This window comes from Triticum aestivum, chromosome 7B (genome assembly GCF_018294505.1).
Source record: "Triticum aestivum cultivar Chinese Spring chromosome 7B, IWGSC CS RefSeq v2.1, whole genome shotgun sequence".
NCBI lineage: Eukaryota > Viridiplantae > Streptophyta > Magnoliopsida > Poales > Poaceae > Triticum > Triticum aestivum.
The window spans coordinates 136,290,301-136,314,047 of NC_057813.1; the positions used below are offsets into that span (position 1 = coordinate 136,290,301).

Sequence of the window (23,747 nt, forward strand, 5' to 3'; positions counted from 1 at the left end):
GATTGCAATACCTTATGTGCAGTTCTATCTCCAGCGTGGTGTCCTCCATAAGCCTCGGAGTGACACTTGCATAGGATCTGTTCCTGTTCATGCTCAGGTACACAACGTCTAATAACACCATCTACTCCTTTATAAAGGTGTGGGCCATCCTAGAAGTAATGTCTTAAACCATAGAAAAACTTTTTCTTTTGCTGGTATGTGAAACTAGGTGGTATAAATTTAGCAACAATGTAATTAGCATAGTCAGAATACCATGGAGCAGTACGAGAAGCATTTATGACAGCCAATTGTTCATCGGGAAAGCTATCATCAATAGGTAGTGGGTCATCAAGAACATTTTCTAACCTAGACAAGTTGTCTGCAACGGGGTTCTCAGCTCCCTTTCTATCAATAATATGCAAATCAAATTCTTGTAGCAAGAGAACCCATCTAATAAGTCTAGGTTTAGCATATTTCTTTTCCATAAGGTATTTAATAGTAGCATGATCAGTGTGAACAGTTACTTTGGAATCAGCAACATAAGGTCTGAAGTTATCACAAGCAAACACAACTGCTAAAAATTCTTTTTCAGTAGTCGCATAATTTCTCTGGGCACTGTCTAGAGTTTTACTAGCATACTGGATAACATTTCATTTCTTATCAACTCTTTGTCCTAGAACATCACCTACAGCATAATCACTAGCATCACACATAATTTCAAAGGGTAAATTACAATCAGGTGGCTAAACAATAGGTGCAGAAATCAAGGCTTTCTTAAGTATTTCAAAAGCTTCTACACAATCATTATCAAAGACAAAAGGAACATCTCTTTGTAAGAGATTAGTCAAAGGCCTAGAAATTTTAGAGAAGTCTTTAATGAACCTCCTATAAAAACCGGCATGACCAAGGAAACTTCTTATACCTTTGATGTCCTTAGGACACGACATCTTTTCAATAGCATCAACTTTAGCTTTATCAACCTCAATACCTCTTTCAGAAATTTTATGCCCCAAGACAATACCTTCATTAACCATAAAGTGACACTTCTCCCAATTCAAGACAAGATTAGTTTCTTCGCATCTCTACAAGACTCGATCAAGGTTGCTTAAGCAATCATCAAAAGAAGTACCATACATGGAGAAATCATCCATGAAAAACTCAACAATCTTTTCACAAAAGTCAGAGAATATAGCAGTCATACATCTTTAAAAGGTAGCAGGTGCATTACATAAACCAAAAGGCATACGTCTATAAGCAAATGTACTGAAAGGGCAAGTAGAAGTGGTCTGATCCTAATCCTCTTTTGACACGGGTATTTGAGAGAAACCAGAGTAACCATCTAGAAAGCAAAAATGTGTATGTTTGGATAATCATTCTAGAATTTGATCAATAAAAGGTAGAGGGTAATGATCTTTTCTAATAGCTTTATTTAATTTGCGGAAATCAATTACCATTCTATAACCTGTAACAATTCTTTGTGGGATCAATTCATCCTTGTCATTAGGAACAACAATGATACCTCCCTTCTTAGGGACACAATGGATAGGATTTACCCACCGACTATCAGCAACAGGATAAATTATACCTGCCTCCAGAAGCTTTAGTATTTCATTTCTTACCACTTCTTTCATCTTAGGATTTAACCGTGATCAACAACTGGTTTAGCATCTTTCTCCAGTTTTATTTTGTGCTGGCATAGAGCGGGCCCTTAAGATCATCAAGAGTATATCCAATAGCAGCACGGTGCTTCTTCAGGGTTTTCAATAATTTCTCTTCTTCATGCTCTGAAAGGTTAGCACTAATAATAACAGGATATATCTTATTTTCATCAAGATAAGCATATTTAAGAGTATCAGGTAAAGGTTTAAGCTCAAACACGGGATCACCCTTGGGTGGAGGAGGATCCCCTAGGATTTCAACAGGCAAGTTGTGTTTCAAAATAGGTCCCTGTTTAAAGCATACTTCATCTATTTCCCTTCTTTCATTAGTAAACATATCATTTTCATGGTCTAGCAAATATTGTTCTAAAGAATCATTAGGAGGGACGGCAATAGAAGCAAGACCGATTGTTTCACCTTTACTAGGAAATTCTTTATCATGGGTTTGTCTATGAAATTTAGCAAAATTAAAATCATGAGACATGTCCCCTAAACCAACAGTAACAATATCCTTTTCGCAATCTATCTTAGCATTAACAGTATTCAAGAAGGGTCTACCAAATATAATGGGACAAAAGTCATCTTGTGGGGAACCAAGAACAATAAAATCAGTAGGATATTTAACTTTCCCACATAAGACTTCAACATCTCTAACAATCCCAATTGGTGAAATAGTATCTCTATTGGCAAGCTTAATAGTAACATCAATACCTTCTATTTCAGCAGGTGCACTATCATGCATAATTTCTTCGTATAAGGAATGAGGTATTGCACTCGCACTAGCACCCATATCACATAAGCCATGATAACAATGATCTCCTATTTTAATAGGAACAACAGGCATACCGACAGCAGATCTATGTTTATTTTTAGTATCGGGTCTAGCAATTCTAGTAGCTTCATCACAGAAGTAAATAACATGCCCATCAATATTACCGACCAAGAGATCTTTAACCATAGAAATACTAGGTTCAACTTTAATTTGCTCAGGGGGTGTAGGTTTTCTAACATTACTTTCACGAACCACAATTGAAGCTTTAGCATGATCCTTTATTCTAACAGGGAAAGGTGGTTTCTCAATATAAGCGGTAGGAACAATAGGATCAACATTGTAAGTGATAGTCTTTTCTTCAACTTTAATAGGTTCTACTACTTTTACTTCAATGGGAGGATGATATTTAAACCACTTCTCCTTAGGGAGATCAACATGAGTAGCAAATGATTCACAGAAAGAAGCTACTATCTCAGAGTCAAGTCCATATTTAGTGCTAAATTCACGAAAAGCATCGGTATCCATAAAGGATTTAACACAATCAAACTTAGGTGTTATACCTGACTCCTTACCTTCGTCGAGTTCCCAATATTCAGAGTTGAATTAAATTCTTTCCAATAAATCCCATCTGAATTCAATAGTCTTCATCATAAAAGAACCGGTACAAGAAGTATCGAGCATGGAGCGATTACTGAGAGAAAGCCGAGCATAAATTTTTTGAATAATAATTTCTCTTGAGTGCTCATGATTGGGGCATGAATACAACATTGACTTAAGCCTCCCCCAAGCTTGAGCGATACTTTCTCCTTCGCGAGGCCAAAAATTATATATATAGTTACGATCATGATGAACCAAATGCATAGGATAAAACTTCTGATGAAATTCTAATTTCAATCGGTTGTAGTTCCATGATCCAATATCATCACATAGCCTAAACCATGTCAATGCCTTTCCCTTCAAAGATAAAGGGAAGACCTTCTTCTTGATAACATCCTCGGGCATACCTACAAGCTTAAATAATCCACAAACTTCATCCACATAGATTAGGTGCATATCGGGATGTAATGTTCCATCTCATGTAAAAGGATTAGCTAGCAGTTTCTCTATCATACCCGAAGGAATTTCAAAGTAAATATTTTCAGTAGGTTCAGTAGGTTGAGGAGCAACTATTTGCTCTTCTGGTCGGGGTGAAGATACCCCGAACAAGCCCTCAAAGGATTATTTTCCATAGTAACAAGTGACAGTAAATTTCAGCACACTATATAAGTATTTTTCCTTACCAAATTCGACCTACCAAAGGCGCTTCACTCCCCGGCAACGGCGCCAGAAAAGAGTCTTGATGACCCACAAGTATAGGGGATCTATCGTAGTCCTTTCAATAAGTAAGAGTGTCGAACCCAACGAGGAGCAGAAGGAAATGACAAGCGATTTTCAGTAAGGTATTCTCTACAAGCATTGAAATTATCGGTAACAGATAGTTTTGTGATAAGGTAATTCGTAACGGGTAACAAGTAAGAAAAGTAACAAGGTGCAGCAAGGTGGCCCAATCCTTTTTGTAGCAAAGGACAAGCCTAGACAAACTCTTATGTAAAGCAAAGTGCTCCCGAGGACACATGGGAATTATCGTCAAGCTAGTTTTCATCATGCTCATATGATTCGTGTTTGTTACTTTTGATAATTTGATATGTGGGTGGACTGGTGCTTGGGTACTGCCCTTTCTTGGACAAGCATCCCACTTATGATTAACCCCTCCTGCAAGCATCTGCAACTACTAAAGAAGAATTAAGGTAAACCTAACCATAGCATGAAACATATGGATCCAAATCAGCCCCTTACAAAGCAACGCATAAACTAGGGTTTGAGCTTCTGTCACTCTAGCAACTCATCATCTACTTATTACTTCCCAATGCCTTCCCCTAGGCCCAAACAATGGTGAAGTGTCATGTAGTCGACGTTCACATAACACCACTAGAGGAAAGACAACATACATCTCATCAAAATATCGAACGAATACCAAATTCACATGACTACTTATAACAAGACTTCTCTCATGTTCTCAGGAACAAACATAACTACTCACAAATCATATTCATGTTCATAATCAGAGGGGTATTAATATGCATAAAGGATCTGAACATATGATCTTCCACCAAATAAACCAACTAGCATCAACTACAAGGAGTAATCAACACTACTAGCAACCCACAGGTACCAATCTGAGGTTTTGAGACAAAGATCGGATACAAGAGATGAACTAGGGTTTGAGAGGAGATGGTGCTGGTGAAGATGTTGATGGAGATTGACCCCATCTCGATGAGAGGATCGATTGTGATGACGATGGCGACGATTTCCCCCTCCCGGAGGCATGTTTCCCTGGTAGAACAGCTCTGCCGGAGCCCTAGATTGGTTCCGCCTCGAGATGGCGGCGCTTTGTTCCGAAAGCTTCCTTATGATTTTTTTCCAGGGCAAAATACACCATATACCAGAAGATGAGCATCGGGGGGCTGCCAGGTGGCCCACGAGGCAGGGGGCGCGCCCAGGGGGGTAGGGCGCGCCCTCCACCCTAGTGGACAGTGGGTGGCCCCCCTATGGTGCTTTCTTCACCCAATAGTTTTAATATATTCCAAAACTGACTTTTGTAGAGTTTCAGGACTTTTGGAGTTTGCAGAATAAGTCTCTAATATTTGCTCTTTTTTCCAGCCCAGAATTCCAGCTGCCGGCATTCTCCCTCTTAATGTAAACCTTGTAAAATAAGAGAAAAGGCATAAGTATTGTGACATAATGTGTAGTAACAACCCATAATGCAATAAATATCAATATAAAAGCATGATGCAAAGTGGACGTATCAAACTCCCGAATATCGGAGGAACACCTTGTGTGCTATCAAACGTCACAACATAACTGGGTGATTATAAAGATGCTCTATAGGTGTCTACAAAGGTGTTTGTTGGGTTGGCATAGATCGAGATTAGGATTTGTCACTCCGTGTATCTGAGAGGTATCTCTGGGCCCTCTCGGTAATGCTCATCACTATAAGCCTTGCAAGCAATGTGACTAATGAGTTAGTTACGGGATAATGCATTACGGAACGAGTAAAGAGACTTGCCGGTAACGAGATTGAACTAGGTATGAAGATACCGACGACCGAATCTCGAGCAAGTAACATACCGATGACAAAGGGAACAACGTATGTTGTTATGCGGTTTGACCGATAAAGATCTTCATAGAATATGTAGGAACCAATATGAGCATCCAGGTTCCGCTATTGGTTGTTGATTGGAGATGTGTCTCGATCATGTCTACATACTTCTTGAATCCGTAGGGTCCGCACGCTTAACGTTCAATGACAATTTGTATTATGAGTTATGTGTTTTAGTGACCAAAGTTTCTTCGGAGTCCCGAATGAGATCACGGACATGACGAGGAGTCTCGAAATGGTCGAGATATGAAGATTGATATATTGGAAGGTTGCATTCGGATACCGGAATGGTCTCGGGAAGTTTCGGATGATTTTCAGAGTACCGGGAGGTTACCGGAACCCCCTGGAGACTAATGGGCCAACATGGGCCATAGGGGAGAGAGACGGGAGCCCACAAGGGGAGCCCCCCCCATGGGCAGTCCAAATTGGACTAGGGGAGGGGTGGCGCCCCCTTTCCCTCTCCTACTCCCTCTCCCTTCCCCCCTTTGCCTCTCTGGAATAGGAAAGGGGAATCCTACTAGGACAGGGAGTCCTAGTAGGACTCCCCCCTTGGCACGCCCCCTATAGGCCGGCCGCCCCTCCTCTCCTCCTTTATATACGGGGGCAAGGGGGCACCCCAAAGGCACAACATTGTCTTAGCCATGTGCGGTGCCCCCTTCCACCATTTACTCCTCCAATAGTATCATCGTAGTCCTTAGGTAAAGCCCTGCACGGATCACATCATCACGTCATCGTGCTGACAAAACTCTCCCTCGACTCTCTGCTGGATCAAGAGTTCGAGGGACGTTATCGAGCTGAACGTGTGCTGAACTCGGAGGTGCCATACGTTCGGTGCTAGATCGGTTGGATCGTGAAGACGTTCGATTATATCAACCGCGTTAACATAACGCTTCTGCTTTCGGTCTACGAGGGTACGTGGACACACTCTCCCCCTCTCGTTGCTATGCATCTCCGAGATATATCTTGCGTGAACATAGGAATTTTTTTGAAATTGCATGGTACGTTCCCCAATAGGCCGCGCCACCTCCACGGTTCACACCCCAGCGCAACGACCACGAGGATCGCCCGTCCATGTTCGACATAGCTGACACGGTGGAATCTAGAGAAAAAAAGTAGGGCATGGGACGTGGGCACGTCTTGGGTCACAAGTAGGTTGTGCCCCACATCCTATTCTTTGCCTCCAGCAACTTCACTTTCCTAGGCTCAAGGACGGTGAGTTTGCTGGACATGGAGAAGTCACGATGTGTGACACGGACACCGCCACGGCCGACAAACATTTAGACTAGGTTACGAAGTGATGTTCACTTTTGTTTAGTTGAAATGTGTCGACAATATAATGAATTTGGTCCCGTTTTAATGAAAATCGTACATTTGCATGAATTTCGTTCGGATTGTTTAAATTTCATTTGGAATGTGTGCCGGCGTTTGATGTCTAGGGTTGGATGGCCGGCTCCATATAAGGCTGTCCATGTGGCAGAGAATTAAAGAAAAGGGGGGGGGGGGGGGGGGGTAGAGTAACACAGGTAGATACAGTATCATGTTAAATGTTATATTACTTTGTGTCATGCATGACAATATATATGATCATCTATTATACTACTACTCTATGATACTGTGCACTATGAATATAGTATTGTACAGTAGTATCATGTGCATGATACTGGTATATGATACTCCCCACTATGAGGCCACTTCCCATGCGTAAATGCTTAGATAAGGTGCTAACCATATTAAAAAGTTTAGCAATATCCACAATAAATAGGTGTTTCACTTGTTGATGCTAAGCTCCCCTCATTTAATGCTTTAGCAACTAAACTATTTCATGCATTGGTGGGTTTTTTTATTTAATTTTTTTTGCCTAAGTTCATGTGCTTGGCATTGGTTCTTCTTGGGTCATCGAACTCACATTTCTCCTCTTTATTACTCATCCACATCAGATTGTTTGCCTACATGACAGCCTTAGCATATGTACAAGATGTAGCTTTGGGGAGGGCCTGAGTAGCCTAACTATACGCGCGGGTACCGAGTCCATTTTAGGGATCCGTGTTGGAGATGCGCTCATAAACTATCTTGGTGATTTTTTTTAATGACACCCTATAACGTAATGGTCCGTCACTAGGCCCAACCGCCGATTCGCTCAGTTCGAACGTGGTTCACACGTATATAAATTGGATTTTAGTTAGTAAAACTCACACACATAATTAGTTAGCCGAGTTAGTTGTTTGATTCAACCCTCATCCAAAATAATATGGGAACGTTCGTCCTTTAGCTTTATCGTTTAATTTAATTTAATCCATCATTGCAGTTTATGCTAATGCTCATCTCACATGATTCCTTTTGGATGGCCCATATATATATATATATATATATATATATATATATATATATATATATATATATATATATATATATAATTCAATACGGACATACAGTAGTTGTCATTATCCATCATGTGGTCCGTTGATTGTCTTGCTAATCCCATTGTTTGGTCGGCTGAAAAAAAATCCCATTATTTTGTCAACGCCTGCCTCCTCAATCCTCCATTATCCAGCATGTCGTCCATTGATTGCCTTGCTAATTCCAATCTTTGGTCAACTCCTGCCTCCTCAGGCCTCAATAAAGTCGTCGGCCCCATTTCTGACCTGAGCAAGTTCCCACCTTCTCCTCCTTCCCGAGGCACCATGAGGTCGTCGTCGATGGCGACCGCGATACTATCCATCGCCGCCGTTGTCCTCCTCCTCGCCCTCCAGGACAGCCATGGCGCGAAACTGTGCATGGACTCGAGTATGCCGTCGATTTCTTGCAGCTTCTTTGTGTTGTTTCTTCGAGCAGTTTGTGATTATTATGCTTCGATCATGTCGAACAGCGTTCCCGAGGGCGGTCAACGGATCCCTTTCCTTCTGCGGCTACAACGGCACTGCTTGCTGCAACACGACGGACGACGTCGCTGTCCGGAGGCAGTTTGCCGCAATGAACATCTCAGGCACGCCGTGCGGCGACCTCGTCAAGTCCATCCTTTGCGCGGTATGGTTTCCTGCTCACTCGCTGGATTGAATTACCATGTGCACGGAAGGCTCTGCCACTGAGACAATGGGGATATGTTGGTGTTGCAGAGATGCAACCCGTACGCCGGCGAGCTCTTCACCGTCGGGACAAGCCCTCGGACGGTGCCACTGCTATGCAACAGCACCGGCGTGTCGAGCCGTGTCAGCGGCGTGGCCGCGGCGACGGGGTACTGCGCAAAGGTGTGGGATACCTGCAAGGACGTGTCCATCCAGGGGTCGCCGTTCCAGTCGCCCAAGGGCGGCGCATCGGCGCCGAAGCTCGCCGAGGTGTGGGAGTCAGAGGGCGACTTCTGCGGGGCGCTGGGCGGCGAGTCCATCTGCTTCGACGGTGAGGCCGCGGCGTTCAATGCGACCCGCGTCGCGCCGCCGGTGAACGGTATGTGTCTGGAGCGCGTCAGCAACGGCTCGTACCTCAACATGGCGGCGCACCCGGATGGCTCCAACCGCGTGTTCCTCAGCAACCAGGCCGGCAAGGTATTCCTTGCCACCGTGCCGCCGCAGGGCTCCGGCAAGCCGCTGGAGCTGGACGTGGCCAACCCGTTCCTTGACATCACCGACGAGGTGCATTTCGACAACGAGTTTGGCCTCCTCGGCATGGCCTTCCACCCGGACTTCGCGAAGAACGGACGGTTCTTCGTCTCCTACAGCTGCGACAAAACGCAATCGGCATCGTGCTCCGGCAGGTGCGCCTGCAACTCCGACATCGGCTGCGACCCGTCCAAGCTCGGCGCCGACAACGGCGCGCAGCCGTGCCAGTACCAGAGCGTGATCGCCGAGTACACCGCCAATTCGTCCTCCGGCTCGCCTTCGAAGGTACGTACGCCATCATGTCAATTCTTGTCCGGCGATGTGTGTGTTTGCTTCTGTGCTGATGCGCGGCCGTTTGTTGCCTCAGGCGACCTCTGCGAACCCGACGGAGGCGAGGCGGATCATGACGCTCGGGCTGCCGTTCACGACCCATCACGGTGGGCAGATCCTCTTCAGCCCGGGAGACGGCTATATGTACTTCATGATGGGCGACGGCGGCAGCGTCGGCGACCCGTGGAACTTCGCGCAGAACAAGGGGACCCTGCTCGGGAAGATCATCCGGATCGACGTCAACAACATGCCAAGTAAGGCAACTAAAACTCAAATTACTTTATATAAATAATAAATGTAATTCATCCAGTTTGAAAGTCATCAGGTTTTTTTTGTTGAAAAGGAACATGAATATAACAATTGAAACTGTGACCAAGAGTGATTTTGAACTGAAACCCATCAGTACCACTTTTGTTTATATTTGATGGCAACTGTGTATAGTTCACATTTATATTCAAATTCAAACTGTCAGAGTGCCCAATTTTTCATATACAAATTTCTACTACGTGCAGCTGGTAACAGCACTCCCAGTTGGGGCAACTATGGTATCCCCAAGGACAACCCATTCTCCGCGGACCCCAAGTTCGCGCCGGAGGTCTTCGCCATGGGCTTCAAGAACCCGTGGCGTTGCAGCTTCGACTCCACGAAGCCCTCCTACTTCTTCTGCGCCGACGTCGGCCAGGTAACCTCTGGCATCCCCATGCTTTTATGACCACAATCGTGTTACTAATTTCGTGACGAAATCCGCGTGAGTTTGCAGTCTTTGTATGAGGAAGTCGACCTAGTGGTGAATGGCGGGAACTACGGGTGGCGCGTGTTCGAGGGCCCCCAGTCGTACCCGGCGTTGTCAACTCCCGGTGGGAACACCTCGGTCGACTCCATCAACGCCATAATGCCGGTCATGGGTTACGCCCACAACACCGTCAACAACAATGTTGGCTCTGCCTCCATCATCGGCGGCTACGTCTACCGCTCCATGACTAACCCGTGCCTCAACGGCAGGTAATAATCACAGCCCTCGACCGAATTCATTCACCACCTCATATTGTTCTTGCTTTCATGGCATAATTTGTGATTGTGACAAGCGTGTGCATTGTGTGATTTCATCTTATCCTTGCATGTGTGTAGGTACATTTACGCGGACCTGTATGCGCAGTCCATGTGGTCGGGGATCGAGACGCCAGAGAACAGTGGGGTGTACAATGTGACGCCACTGACATTCGGCTGCTCCAAGACGTCACCGATCCCGTGCGACGTCGCGGCCAAGAGCCCGCTGCCGTCGTTGGGCTACATCTTCTCCTTCGGCGAGGACAACGCCAAGGACTTATACTTGCTCACCAGTAAGGGAGTGTACAGGGTGGTCGACCCCAGCAGTTGCAACTACGCATGCCCAATCAAGAGCTCCACGCAAGAAGGGGTGCCCCCGCCTACCTCGTCGCCAAGCTCGGCATTCAATGCACAAGCTTTCACCCTACCAACAACGATGTTGACAGGAGTGTTAGTTGTGTTGCTGAGCTTGGGCTTTTGAGAAGAACTATTTGTTTTCAGTTCAGAATGGTTTGCAAAGTTGCCATATGGTTGTGGTGTTTTGATGTTGTATATTTTGGGTACTCTCTCTATGTGTGCAATTGTGTAAATTTTTAAATTGTATTTATCCAATTATGAGTCAAATATTGCGCGAAATGGATTGAATTAGGGCCCAATTGCGCAAAAATTGCTTCTTCATTATTGTAAAGGAAAATGGTGTAATCCTCGGACGGTGGGATTATTTTCACCGAGAGTTTAGTAAAACTCTGAGCAGATGATACACACCTGGGTTCCAAACGTAGCACATCTTTTTTTAGGGACAAGCATAGCACATCTTGGTTAACCCTTCAACACAAAGTGAGGGCGAAAGTGTAAGTGAGTTGATATGTGAAGGTCGAAGATTTTGACTCTAGTTAACCATTTTTACACGAAGCAAGTGAGAGCATCTACAACAACGATTGGCTAACATTGATCTCCCAACGTCCGCGGACATACCGGTCAGTGACCGAGCCTGTCCATTTTGGCCCTCCATTTTATGCATGTATGTAACCATGTCGCGTACATCCTCCTCAAATTGCCCGGTCAAATGCATGTGATTGGCGGAGATGGAGAGAGAAATAAAAAAGAAAGAGAAAAGATGATCCAGGGTGGGCTGCATCCTACGTGGAGGGTTGTCCGGACACACCCGAACATCCCCGTATCCTCCCCATATTTGGTATGGATATGGGGATTTCAAGACAGCCCGATCATATGGGGACAAAGTGGGGAGTCCGGTTGGGTGTATTTTTCTCTTCTCTCTCCTGTCCGGGCAATAGTGCTCGGGTAGTGTCCGGACAATCTGATGCGACATTAGGGGGTTCCAATTGTAGATGTTGTGAGTGGTGGTGCAAAATACCGCTAGATCCCTTGGTAGGGGTCCAAGCGCAGCTGGAAATCTGGGACCAGAGTTCGCACAAAGGTTTTACCCAAGTTCGTGCCTCTGTGGAGTAATACCCTACATCCTGCTTGCTTTGATTGTTCATGGTGAAGGGATACCTCGTGGGGTTACCTGTTGGGGAACGTAGTAATTTCAAAAAAAATCCTACACACATGCAAGATCTATCTATGTGATGCATAGCAACGAGAAGGGGAGTGTATCTTCCTACCCTTGAAGATTGCTAAGCGGAAGCGTTTATCAACGCGGTTGATGTAGTCGTACACCTTCACGATCCGCACCGATCAAGTATCGAACGTACGGCACCTCCGCATTCACACGTTCAGCTCGATGACATCCTCGCCTTCTTGATCCAGCAAGACGGGCGAAGTAGTAGATGAGTTCCGGCAGCACGACGGCGTGGCGACGGTGTTGGTGAAGAACAATCTCCGCAGGGCTTCGCCTAAGCACTACGGAAACTATGACGGAGGATACACTAGAGGGGACGGGGTTGCCGGCACACGGCTTGGTGTTTCTTGATGTGTCTTTGGAGCTAGCACTGCCCCTCTATTTATATGTTGAGCCTTGGGGTCGAAACTTGGAGTAAAAGCCTCCACAAAGTCGCTTTCACCAGAAAGGCAAGAGTCCTTCTCGGACTCCAGGGCCAGACGCCAGGGTTCCCGGCGTACGCCAGGGACCCTGGCGTCTGGCCCCTGGACTCCGCAAAACTTCCTTTTGCGCTTTCCAAAAACCTTGTGGGCTTTCCCCTTTGGCCCAAATAAAGTGTTCTCGTACCCAAACATTTCGGGAAACATCCAGAACCCCTTCCAGTGAATTCGGGAACCTTTCCGGAGACCAAACACTATTATCCCATATATCAATCTTTATCTCCGGACCATTTCGGAGTTCCTCGTCATGTCCGTGATCATATCCGGGACTCCGAACAACATTCGGTCACCAACATACATAACTCATATGATACTATATCGTCAACGAACTTTAAGCGTGCGGACCCTACGGGTTCGAGAACTATGTAGACATGACCGAGACATGTCTCCGATCAATAACCAATACTGTAACCTGGATGCTCATATTGGCTCCCACATATTCTACGAAGATCTTTATCGGTCAGACCGCATAACAACATACGTTGTTCCCTTTGTCATCGGTATGTTACTTGCCCGAGATTCGATCGTCGGTATCTCAATACCTAGTTCAATCTCGTTACCGGCAAGTCTCTTTACTCATTCCGTAATACATCAACCCACAACTAACTTATTAGTTGCAATGCTTGCAAGGCTTAAGTGATGTGCATTACCAAGAGGGCCCAGAGATACCTCTCCGACAATTGGAGTGACAAATCCTAATCTCGAAATACGCCAACCCAACAAGTACCTTCGGAGAAACCTGTAGAGCACCTTTATAATCACCCAGTTACATTGTGACGTTTGGTAGCACACAAAGTGTTCCTCCGGTAAACGGGAGTTGCATAATCTCATAGCCATAGGAATATGTATAAGTTATGAAGAAAGCAATAGCATAAAACTAAACGATCAAGTGCTAAGCTAATGGAATGGGTCAAGTCAATCACATCATTCTCCTAATGATGTGATCCCATTAATCAATGACAACTCATGTCTGTGGCTAGGAAACATAACCATCTTCAATCAACGAGCTAGTCAAGTAGAGGCATACTAGTGACACTCTGTTTGTCTATGTATTCACACATGTATTATGTTTCCGGTTAATACAATTCTAGCATGATAATAAACATTTATCATGATATAAGGAAATAAATAATAACTTTATTATTGCCTCTAGGGCATATTTCCTTCAGTCTCCCACTTTAACTAGAGTCAATAATCTAGATTACAGCGTAATGATTCTAACACCCATGGAGCCTTGGTGCTGATCATGTTTTGCTAATGGAAGAGGCTTAGTCAGCGGGTCTGCAACATTCAGATCCGTATGTATCTTGCAAATTTCTATGTCTCCCACTTGGACTAAATCCCGAATGGATTGAGCTCTCTGATCTTAGCAATTGCACCAGTATTGTCACAAAAGATTTTCATGACCCGTGCACTAGTATGACACCTAGATCGGATATGAACTCCTTCATCCAGACTCCTTCATTTGCTGCCTTCCGAAGCAGCATGTACTCCGCTTCACATGTAGATCCCGCTAAGACGCTTTGTTTAGAACTACACCAACTGACAGCTCCACCGTTCAATATAAACACATATTTAGTTTGCGACTTAGAATCGTCGGATCAGTGTCAAAGCTTGCATCAACGTAACCATTTACGATGAGCTCTTTGTCCACCTCCATATATGAGAAAACATATCCTTAGTCCTTTCAGGTACTTCAGGATGTTCTTGACCGCTGTCCAGTTGATCCACTCCAGGATTACTTTTGGTACCTCCCTGCTAGACTTACAGCAAGGCACACATCAGTCTGGTACACAGCATTGCATACATGATAGAGCCTATGGCTGAAGCATATGGAACATCTTTCATTTTTCTCTATCTTCTGCGGTGGTCGGACATTGAGTCTTACTCAACTTCACACCTTGTAAACACAGGCAAGAACCCTTTCTTTGCCTGATCCATTTTGAACTTCTTCAAAACTTTGTCAAGGTATGTGCTTTGTGAAAGTCCAATTAAGCGTCTTGATCTATCTCTATAGATCTTAATGCCCAATATGTAAGCAGCTTCACCGAGGTCTTTCATTGAAAAACTCTTATTCAAATATCCCTTTATGCTATCCAGAAATTCTATATCATCTCCAATCAATAATATGTCATCCACATATAATATCAGAAATGCTACAGAGCTCCCACTCACTTTCTTGTAAATACAGGCTTCTCCAAAAGTCTGTACAAAACCAAATGCTTTGATCACACTATCAAAGTGTTTATTCCAACTCCGAGAGGCTTGCACCAGTCCATAAATGGATCGCTAGAGCTTGCACACTTTGTTAGCTCCCTTTGGATCGACAAAACCTTCTGGCTGCATCATATACAACTCTTCTTCCAGAAATCCATTCAGGAATGCAGTTTTAACATCCATTTGCCAAATTTCATAATCATAAAATGCGGCAATTGCTAACATGATTCGGACAGACTTAAGCATCGCTACGGGTGAGAAGGTCTCATCGTAATCAATCCCTTGAACTTGTTGAAAACCTTTTGCAACAAGTCGAGCTTTGTAGACAGTAACATTACCGTCAGCGTCAGTCTTCTTCTTGAAGATCCATTTATTCTCAATTGCTTTCCGATCAATGGGCAAGTCAACCAAAGTCCATACTTTGTTCTCATACATGGATCCCATCTCAGATTTCATGGCTTCTAGCCATTTTGCGGAATCTGGGCTCACCATCGCTTCTTCATACTTCGTAGGTTCATCATGATCTAGTAGCATGACTTCCAGAACAGGATTACCGTACCACTCTGGTGCGGATTTTATTCTGGTTGATCTACGAGGTTCGGTAGTAACTTGATCTAAAGTTTCATGATCATTATCATTAGCTTCCTCACTAATTGGTGTAGGTGTCACAGAAACCGGTTTCTGTGATGTACTACTTTCCAATAAGGGAGCAGGTACAGTTACCTCATCAAGTTCTCCTATCCTCCCACTCACTTCTTTCGAGAGAAACTCCTTTATAGAAAGGATCCATTCTTAGCAACGAAAGTCTTGCCTTCGGATCTATGATAGAAGGTGTACCCAACAGTTTCCTTTGGGTATCCTATGAAGACACATTTCTCCGATTTGGTTTGAGCTTATCAGGTTGAAGCCTTTTCACATAAGCATCGCAGCCCCAAACTTTCAGAAACGACAATTTTGGTTTCTTACCAAACCACAGTTCATAAGGCGTCGTCTCAACGGATTTCGATGGTGCCCTATTTAACGTGAATGCAGCCGTCTCTAAAGCATAACCCCAAAAAGATAGTTGTAAATCTGTAAGGGACACCATAGATCACACCATATCTAGTAAAGTATGATTACGACGTTCAGACACACCATTACGCTGTGGTGTTCCGGGTGGCGTGAGTTGCGAAACTATTCTGCATTGTTTCAAATGTAGACCAAACTCGTAACTCAAATATTCTCCTCCACGATCAGATCATAGAAACTTTATTTTCTTGTTACGATGATTTTCAAATTCACTCTGAAATTCTTTGAACTTTTCAAATGTTTCAGACTTATGTTTCATCAAGTAGATATACCCATATCTGCTTAAATCACCTGTGAAGGTGAGAAAATAACGATATCCGCCACGAGCCTCAATATTCATCGGACCACATACATCTGTATGTATGATTTCCAACAAATCCGTTCTCTCTCCATAGTACCGGAGAACGGCGTTTTGGTCATCTTGCCCATGAGGCACGGTTCGCAAGTACCAAGTGATTCATAATCAAGTGATTCCAAAAGTCCATCAGTATAGAGTTTCTTCATGCGCTTTACACCGATATGACCTAAACGGCAGTGCCACAAATAAGTTGCACTGTCATTATCAACTCTGCAGCTTTTGGTTTCAACATTATGAATATGTGTATCACTACTATCGAGATTCATCAAAAATAGACCACTCTTCAAGGGTGCATGACCATAAAAGATATTACTCATATAAATAGAACAACCATTATTCTCTGATTTAAATGAATAACCGTCTCGCATCAAACAAGATCCAGATATAATGTTCGTGCTCAACGCTGGCACCAAATAACAATTATTTAGGTCTAAAACTAATCCCGAAGGTAGATGTAGAGGTAGCGTGCCGACCGCGATCACATCGACTTTGGAACCATTTCCCACGCGCATCGTCACCTCGTCCTTTGCCAGTGTTCGCTTAATTCGTAGTCCCTGTTTCGAGTTGCAAATGTTAGCAACAGAACCAGTATCAAATACCCAGGTGCTACTGCGAGCTCTAGTAAGGTACACATCAATAACATGTATATCACATATACCTTTGTTCACCTTGCCATCCTTCTTATCCGCCAAATACTTGGGGCAGTTCCGCTTCCAGTGCCCAGTCTGCTTGCAGTAGAAGCACTCAGTTTCAGGCTTAGGTCCAGATTTGGGTTTCTTCTCCTGAGCAACTTGCTTACTGTTCTTCTTGAAGTTCCCCTTCTTCTTCCCTTTGCCCTTTTTCTTGAAACTGGCGGTCTTGTTGACCATCAACACTTGATGCTCCTTCTTGATTTCTACCTCCGCAGCCTTTAGCATTACGAAGAGCTCGGGAATTGTCTTATCCATCCCTTGCATGTTATAGTTCATCACGAAGCTCTTGTAGCTTGGTGGCAGTGATCGAAGAACTCTGTCGATGACACTATCAACAGGAAGATTAACTCCCAGTTGAGTCAAGTGATTTTGATACCCGGACATTTTGAGTATATGTTCACTGACAGAACTATTCTCCTCCATCTTGCAGCTATAGAATTTATTGGAGACTTTATATCTCTCAATCCGGGCATTTGCTTGAGATATTAACTTCAACTCCTGGAACATCTCATATGCTCCATGACGTTCAAAACGTTGTTGAAGTCCCGATTCTAAGCCGTAAAGCATGGCACACTAAACTATCGAGTAGTCATCAGCTTTGCTTTGCCAAACGTTCATAACATTTGGTGTTGCTTTAGCAGCAGGCCTGGCACCTAGCGGTGCTTCCAGGACGTAATTCTTCTGTGCAGCAATGAGGATAATCCTCAAGTTACGGACCCAGTCCGTGTAATTGCTACCATCATCTTTCAACTTTGCTTTCTCAAGGAACGCATTAAAATTCAACGGAACAATAGCACGGGCCATCTATCTACAATCAAACATAGACAAGCAAGATACTATCAGGTACTAAGTTCATGATAAATTTAAGTTCAATTAATCATATTACTTAAGAACTCCCACTTAGAAAGACATCCCTCTAATCTTCTAAGTGATCACATGATCCAAATCAACTAAACCATAACCGATCATCACGTGAAATGGAGTAGCTTTCAATGGTGAACATCAATATGTTGATCATATCTACTATATGATTCACACTCGACCTTTCGATCTCAGTGTTCCGAGGCCATATCTGCATATGCTAGGCTCGTCAAGTTTAACCTAAGTATTATGCGTGTGCAAAACTGCCTTACACCCATTGTATTTGAACGTAGAGCTTATCACACCCGATCATCACGTGGTGTCTCGGCACGAAGAACTTTTGCAACGGTGCATACTCAGGGAGAACACTTATACCTTGAAATTTAGTGAGAGATCATCTTATAATGCTACAGTCAATCAAAGCAAAATAAGATGTATAAAAGATAAACATCACATGCAATCAAAATATGTGACATGATATGGCCATCATCATCTTGTGCCTTTGATCTCCATCTCCAAAGCATCGTCATGATCTCCATCATCACCGGCATGACACCATGATCTCCATCATCTTGATCTATATCAATGTGTCGTCACATGGTCGTCTCGCCAACTATTGCTATCGCATAGCGATGAAGTAAAGCAATTATTTAGCGCTTGCATCTTATGCAATAAAGAGACAACCATAAGGCTTCTACTAGTTGCCGATAAATACAACAAAACATGATCATCTCATACAACAACTTATATCTCATCACGTCTTGACCATATCACATCACAACATGCCCTAAAAAAACAAGTTAGACGTCCTCTACTTTGTTGTTGAAAGTTTTAAGTGGCGGCTACGGGCTGAGCAACAACCGTTCTTACCTACGCATCAAAACCACAACGATATTTCGTCAAGTTAGTGATGTTTTAACCTTTAACAAGGATTGGGCGTAGCCACACTCGGTTCAACTAAAGTTGGAGAAACTGACACCCGCCAGCCACCTGTGTGCAAACCACGTCAGTAGAACCAGTCTCGCGTAAGCATACGTGTAATGTCGGTCCGGGCCGCTTCATCCAACAATACCGCTGAACCAAAGCATTACATGCTGGTAAGCAGTATGACTTGTATCGCCCACAACTCACTTGTATTCTACTCGTGCATATAACGTCTACGCATAAACCTGGCTCGGATGCCACTGCTGGGGAACGTAGTAATTTCAAAAAAATTCCTACGCACACGCAAGATCTATCTATGAGAAGCATAGCAACGAGAGGGGGAGTGTATCTTCATACCCTTACAGATTGCTAAGCGGAAGCGTTTATCAACGTGGTTGATGTAGTCGCACACCTTCACGGTCCGCCTCGATCAAGTACCGAACGTACGGCACCTCTACGTTCAGCACACGTTCAGCTCGATGATGTCCTCGCCTTCTTGATCCAGCAAGACGGGCGAAGTAATAGATGAGTTCCGGCAGCACGACGGCGTGGTGACGGTGTTGGTGAAGAACAATCCCCGCAGGGCTTCGCCTAAGCACTACGGAAACTATGAGGGAGGATAAACTAGAGGGGACGGGGTTACCGGCACACGGCTTGGTGTTCCTTGATGTGTCTTTGGTGCTAGCCCTGCCCCTCTATTTATAAGTTGAGCCTTGGGGTCAAAACTTGGAGTAAAAGCCTCCACAAAGTCGGTTTCACCTGAAAGGCAAGAGTCCTTCTCGGACTCCATGGCCAAATGCCAGGGTTCCCGGTGTACGCCAGGGACCCTGGCGTCTGGCCCCTGGACTCCGCAAAACTTCCTTTTGCACTTTCCAAAAACCTTGTGGGCTTTTCCCTTTGGCCCAAATAAAGTGTTCTCATACCCAAACATTTCGGGAAACATCCAGAACCCCTTCCAGTGAATTCCGGAACCCTTCCTGAGACCAAACACTATTATCCCATATATCAATCTTTATCTCCGAACTATTCCGGAGTTCCTCGTCATGTCCATGGTCATATCCGGGACTCCGAACAACACTCGGTCACCAACATACATAACTCATATAATATTATATCGTCAACGAACGTTAAGCGTGCGGACCCTACGGGTTCGAGAACTATGTAAACATGACCGAGACACTTCTCTGGTCAATAACCAATAGCGGAACCTGGATGCCCATATTGGCTCCTACATATTCTACGAAGATCTTTATCGGCCGAACCGCATAACAACATATGTTGTTCCCTTTGTCATCGGTATGTTACTTGCCCGAGATTCGATCGTCGGTATCATCATACCTAGTTCACTCTCGTTACCGGCAAGTCTCTTTACTCGTTCCGTAATACTTCATCCCGCAACTGACTTATTAGTCACAATGCTTGCAAGGCTTATAGTGATGAGTATTATCGAGAGGGCCCAGAGATACCTCTCTGACAATCAGAGTGACAAATCCTAATCTCGAAATATGCCAACTCAACAAGTACCTTCGGAGACACCTGTAGAGCTCCTTTATAATCACCCAGTTACGTTGTGACGTTTGGTAGCACATAAAGTGTTTCTCCGGTAATCGGGAGTTGCATAATCGCATAGTCATAGGAACATGTATAAGTCATGAAGAAAGCAATAGAAATATACTAAACGATCAAGTGCTAAGCTAACGGAATGGGTCAAGTCAATCACATCATTCTCCTAATGATGTGATCCCGTTAATCAAATGACAACTTATGTCTATGGCTAGGAAACTCAACCATCTTTGATTAACGAGCTAGTCAAGTAGAGGCATACTAGTGACATTATGTTTGTCTATGTATTCACACATGTACTAAGTTTTCGGTTAATACAATTCTAGCATGAATAATAAACAATTATCATGAAATCAGGAAATAAATAATAACTTGATTATTGCCTCTAGGGCATATTTCCTTCATTACAATGGTGTTTGATGTTGCTACCGAGAGTTGCTATCTGAGATTCGATAGGAACAAAGGCTCCGTGACCTCCCCTTATATAGGTGGTGGAGGTCTAGGGTTTATAGAAAGGGCAGATGTAATCTCTCATACCGCCGCCCTTGCCTTCGAGGATAAGAAGGCCTTCGACACCCTCCTTAGGGGTTCACCCTTGTCAGACCTCGGTGTCGTGGTTCTAAGTCTGACAGTAGAAAGGGGGGTAGGTAGGGAGAGGCAAGATCTTAGCTATGGCGAAGATGTACACACGGGGTTTACGAGTTCAAGCCCTTCTCAGAGGAAGTAATAGCCCTACGTCTCGGTACCCTGAGGCGGTCGATTGGATTATGTGTGTTGAATTACAGAGGGTGCAAACCCTTGTGCCAGAGGAGGGGGGTGGCTTATATAGAGTGCGCCAGGACCCCAGCCCCACTCCATTACAAGGGAACTAATGTACATAAAGTAAGGGGCGTTACTGGTAACGCCAGCATTAAGTACTCTTAATGCTCATGAAGACTAAGGAGTAAATATCTGGCCGTTGCGTACTCTTCCGACTACTGGTCTTCGATATGGTCGAGTGGCCTTCCTTGTGGTCGAGTGACGATAGGTAACGACCGTCGAGTGGTGTGACCGTCGAGTGGATTGCACTCGACGTATGAGACTAGTGCTCTTCTGTTGACTCTTGGTCTTTCCATCTTCCAGGGTAGTGGCCTTGGGTAGGACGTATAGGTCGAGCCTATGACCCTACCCCGGGTCTGTATCCTCGTCAGTAGCCCCCGAATGGATTAAGGTGTGAGAGGAAAGTAAGACAATGTTGGACATGTCCTACATTTGGTGTCTCTGCGAGTGCTTCCTGCTAGACTGAACGCCTGCGTTGATACTGCGGAGTCGACTCGGTTTCCTTGATCCATTCAGAAAGTTGTTCATTGAACTGGTGGCCTCATGCGTCGAGTGTCATGTGGGAGCGTGAGATCTCGGGCGCGATTGCCCGCGGGGAATCCCGGATTCCGCGGGATACGAAATTTCGGGGGTGCGCGCGGGTTGGAGGGCGCCGAAAAAAGGGGGAGCCGGATAAGCAGCGACACCTCGATTATTGCGCCGCCTTTTTCGCCACGTTCGCTGCGCGCAACTGTAGCAGGATTTGACGAGATTGCCCAACCCCACGCATCAGTCACTCAAAAGTGAACCTTTATAAGGCGACGGGGCCGGGGAGCTTGCACTGTGCACGCCTGCCTCTTCTTCTTTCTTCTCTGTTCCTCCGCCGTGCCAAGCGCCTCCACCTCCAACACCACCACTTTCCCACCATGGTGAAGGACAAGACGGCGGTGCTAGAGCGCGCCAAGAAGGCGAAGGGGCGGCGAAGGGAAAGAAACCAAGCCGCGGATCGTCATAGCGCTCGGGGTTGCCGCCGGGCTAGATCCAAGGCAACTGGATCCGGTCTTCAATCTGGCAGGAGGATCTGACCGAGCTGGGGGAGTCCGGGCTGATTGCAGTGGGGGCGGCGAGGCTGCCGAAGGGAGAGACGGAGCCACAACCTCAACTGGGTGAGTGTGTCTTACTCGCCACTCATGTCGACTAGGGCTTCTCTCTTCCTCCGCACCCTTTCTTCCGTGGGTTTTTGAACTTTTTCGGGGCACAGCTCCATCACTTTTCCCCCAATACCATCACGTATCTAGCCACATTTGTGTCGATGTGCGAGAACTTCTTAGGGTGTTGACCGCACTGGGGTCTCTTCAAACATATCTTCACCATTCGTTCCCAGTCGATTAAAAAGGCGAAGTCGAGTGACTCGAAAACCCACGTTATCCAGATGTGCGGGGGCTTAGGTATCCAAAAGAGGAATAGGAGCGCTTTCCCTACTGTGACCCTCCCTGAATCCGTTAGGGTTTGGCAATCGTCCTGGTTCTACTGTCAGGACGTTGCGACTCTAGGTCAGTTGACCGGTCTTCCTCCTTTTTCATTCGACCGTGTCCAGACTCCTGCTCCACTGAAGGTTACCGCTGCTGAGACCATGGAGACGAGGATGTTAGTGGACCGAGTGGTCCAGCTCATCAATGATGGTGTCACTGGTCTGGACTTGCTGGAGGTGTTCCTCGCTCGGCGTATCTAGCCTCTCCAGGCCCGTGACCACCCGATGTGGTTGTAGTCTGGACCGGGCAACACCACTCGGGTCCATCTAGAAGAAGTGTCGCTCGATACCGTGGCCTTGTGGTTGAAGGGCATCACGGGCAATCAAGATAACCCTAGAGGATCCAGGCGAGTCGTCCCTTTCGGAAGTGACAACCCACCCGACAAGGTACATTCTCCGTTCCGACTGTTTTCCGTTTGCGTTCCGACTGCGCTCGGTGTTGGCTGACTCTTGTTTTGACCAATTTGCTTTGTAGGTATTCACTGAGATGTACTAAATGCCCAACGGCAAACAGGCTTTGGCGCAGGACCAGGAGGGGGAGGACAGTGTGGAGGAGAGTGGTGAATGAGAGTCCCCGGGAGAGGAGGAGGAGGAAGAGAGCGAGGAGTCGGACGAGGAGGAAGAGGTCGACTCACCGCCGCGCTCTGAGCGTCAATCCAAGAAGCAACACGATCCATTCGGCGGTCGTGTGAAGAGTGCGGCTCCAAGCGCCACCACCCAGAAGCGCACTCGGACGTCGACTCCAGAGCTGACGGAGAAGGTGGCTAAGCAGCCTAAAGTCGCCCCCTCCAAGACCCGAAAGACGTTGCCGCGAATCAAGATGGTCGTCCCCGTTGCCTCAGGGTAGGTATCTTGTTTGCGTTTCTGTAAGTCGACTGAAGGTTTTCTCGATCCGGCTGACTAATTCTTGTGTCCTTTCAGCCCCGCCTCAGCTGCCACTGACATGGACGGTGACAAGGCGCCATAAGATGAAGAAGCCACCTCACGAGCAGGTCAGTTCATTCAACTCAGTTCTGTTTAACTGAGTGGGTGGTCGATTGACTAAAAATTTGGTGCTTCTCTTCTTATGTAGCTCCGCCAGATATCGTTGTGCTCC

General features: G+C 45.4%; 1 protein-coding gene across 2 annotated transcripts; it reads left to right on the plus strand.

The window, feature by feature from the left end:
* The first annotated feature begins 8,211 nt into the window (after positions 1-8,211).
* LOC123159572 (HIPL1 protein) lies at positions 8,212-11,226 on the plus strand. Of its 2 annotated transcripts, XM_044577399.1 has the most exons (7): positions 8,212-8,392; positions 8,475-8,632; positions 8,722-9,486; positions 9,569-9,785; positions 10,044-10,213; positions 10,292-10,533; positions 10,660-11,226. In XM_044577399.1, the coding sequence occupies exons 1-7, from the start codon at positions 8,290-8,292 to the stop codon at positions 11,057-11,059; spliced, it is 2,055 nt and encodes a 684-aa protein (XP_044433334.1). In that variant the 5' UTR covers positions 8,212-8,289; the 3' UTR covers positions 11,060-11,226. The 2 variants fall into 2 exon arrangements, with proteins under 2 accessions (XP_044433334.1, XP_044433333.1); XM_044577398.1 differs by having other exon boundaries at positions 8,351-8,632.
* The last annotated feature ends 12,521 nt before the right edge of the window (positions 11,227-23,747 follow it).

What these genes read in the sequence shown, in the direction of transcription:
- LOC123159572 (XM_044577398.1), top strand. Translation starts at nt 8,366, where the DNA reads ATGGCGCGAAACTGTGCATGGACTCGAGTATGCCGTCGATTTCTTGCA. An exon ending in CCTCCGGCTCGCCTTCGAAG is followed by an intron (nt 9,487 to 9,568) that starts GTACGTACGCCA and finishes TTGTTGCCTCAG; the next exon opens with GCGACCTCTGCGAACCCGAC. An exon ending in CGACGTCAACAACATGCCAA is followed by an intron (nt 9,786 to 10,043) that starts GTAAGGCAACTA and finishes TACTACGTGCAG; the next exon opens with CTGGTAACAGCACTCCCAGT.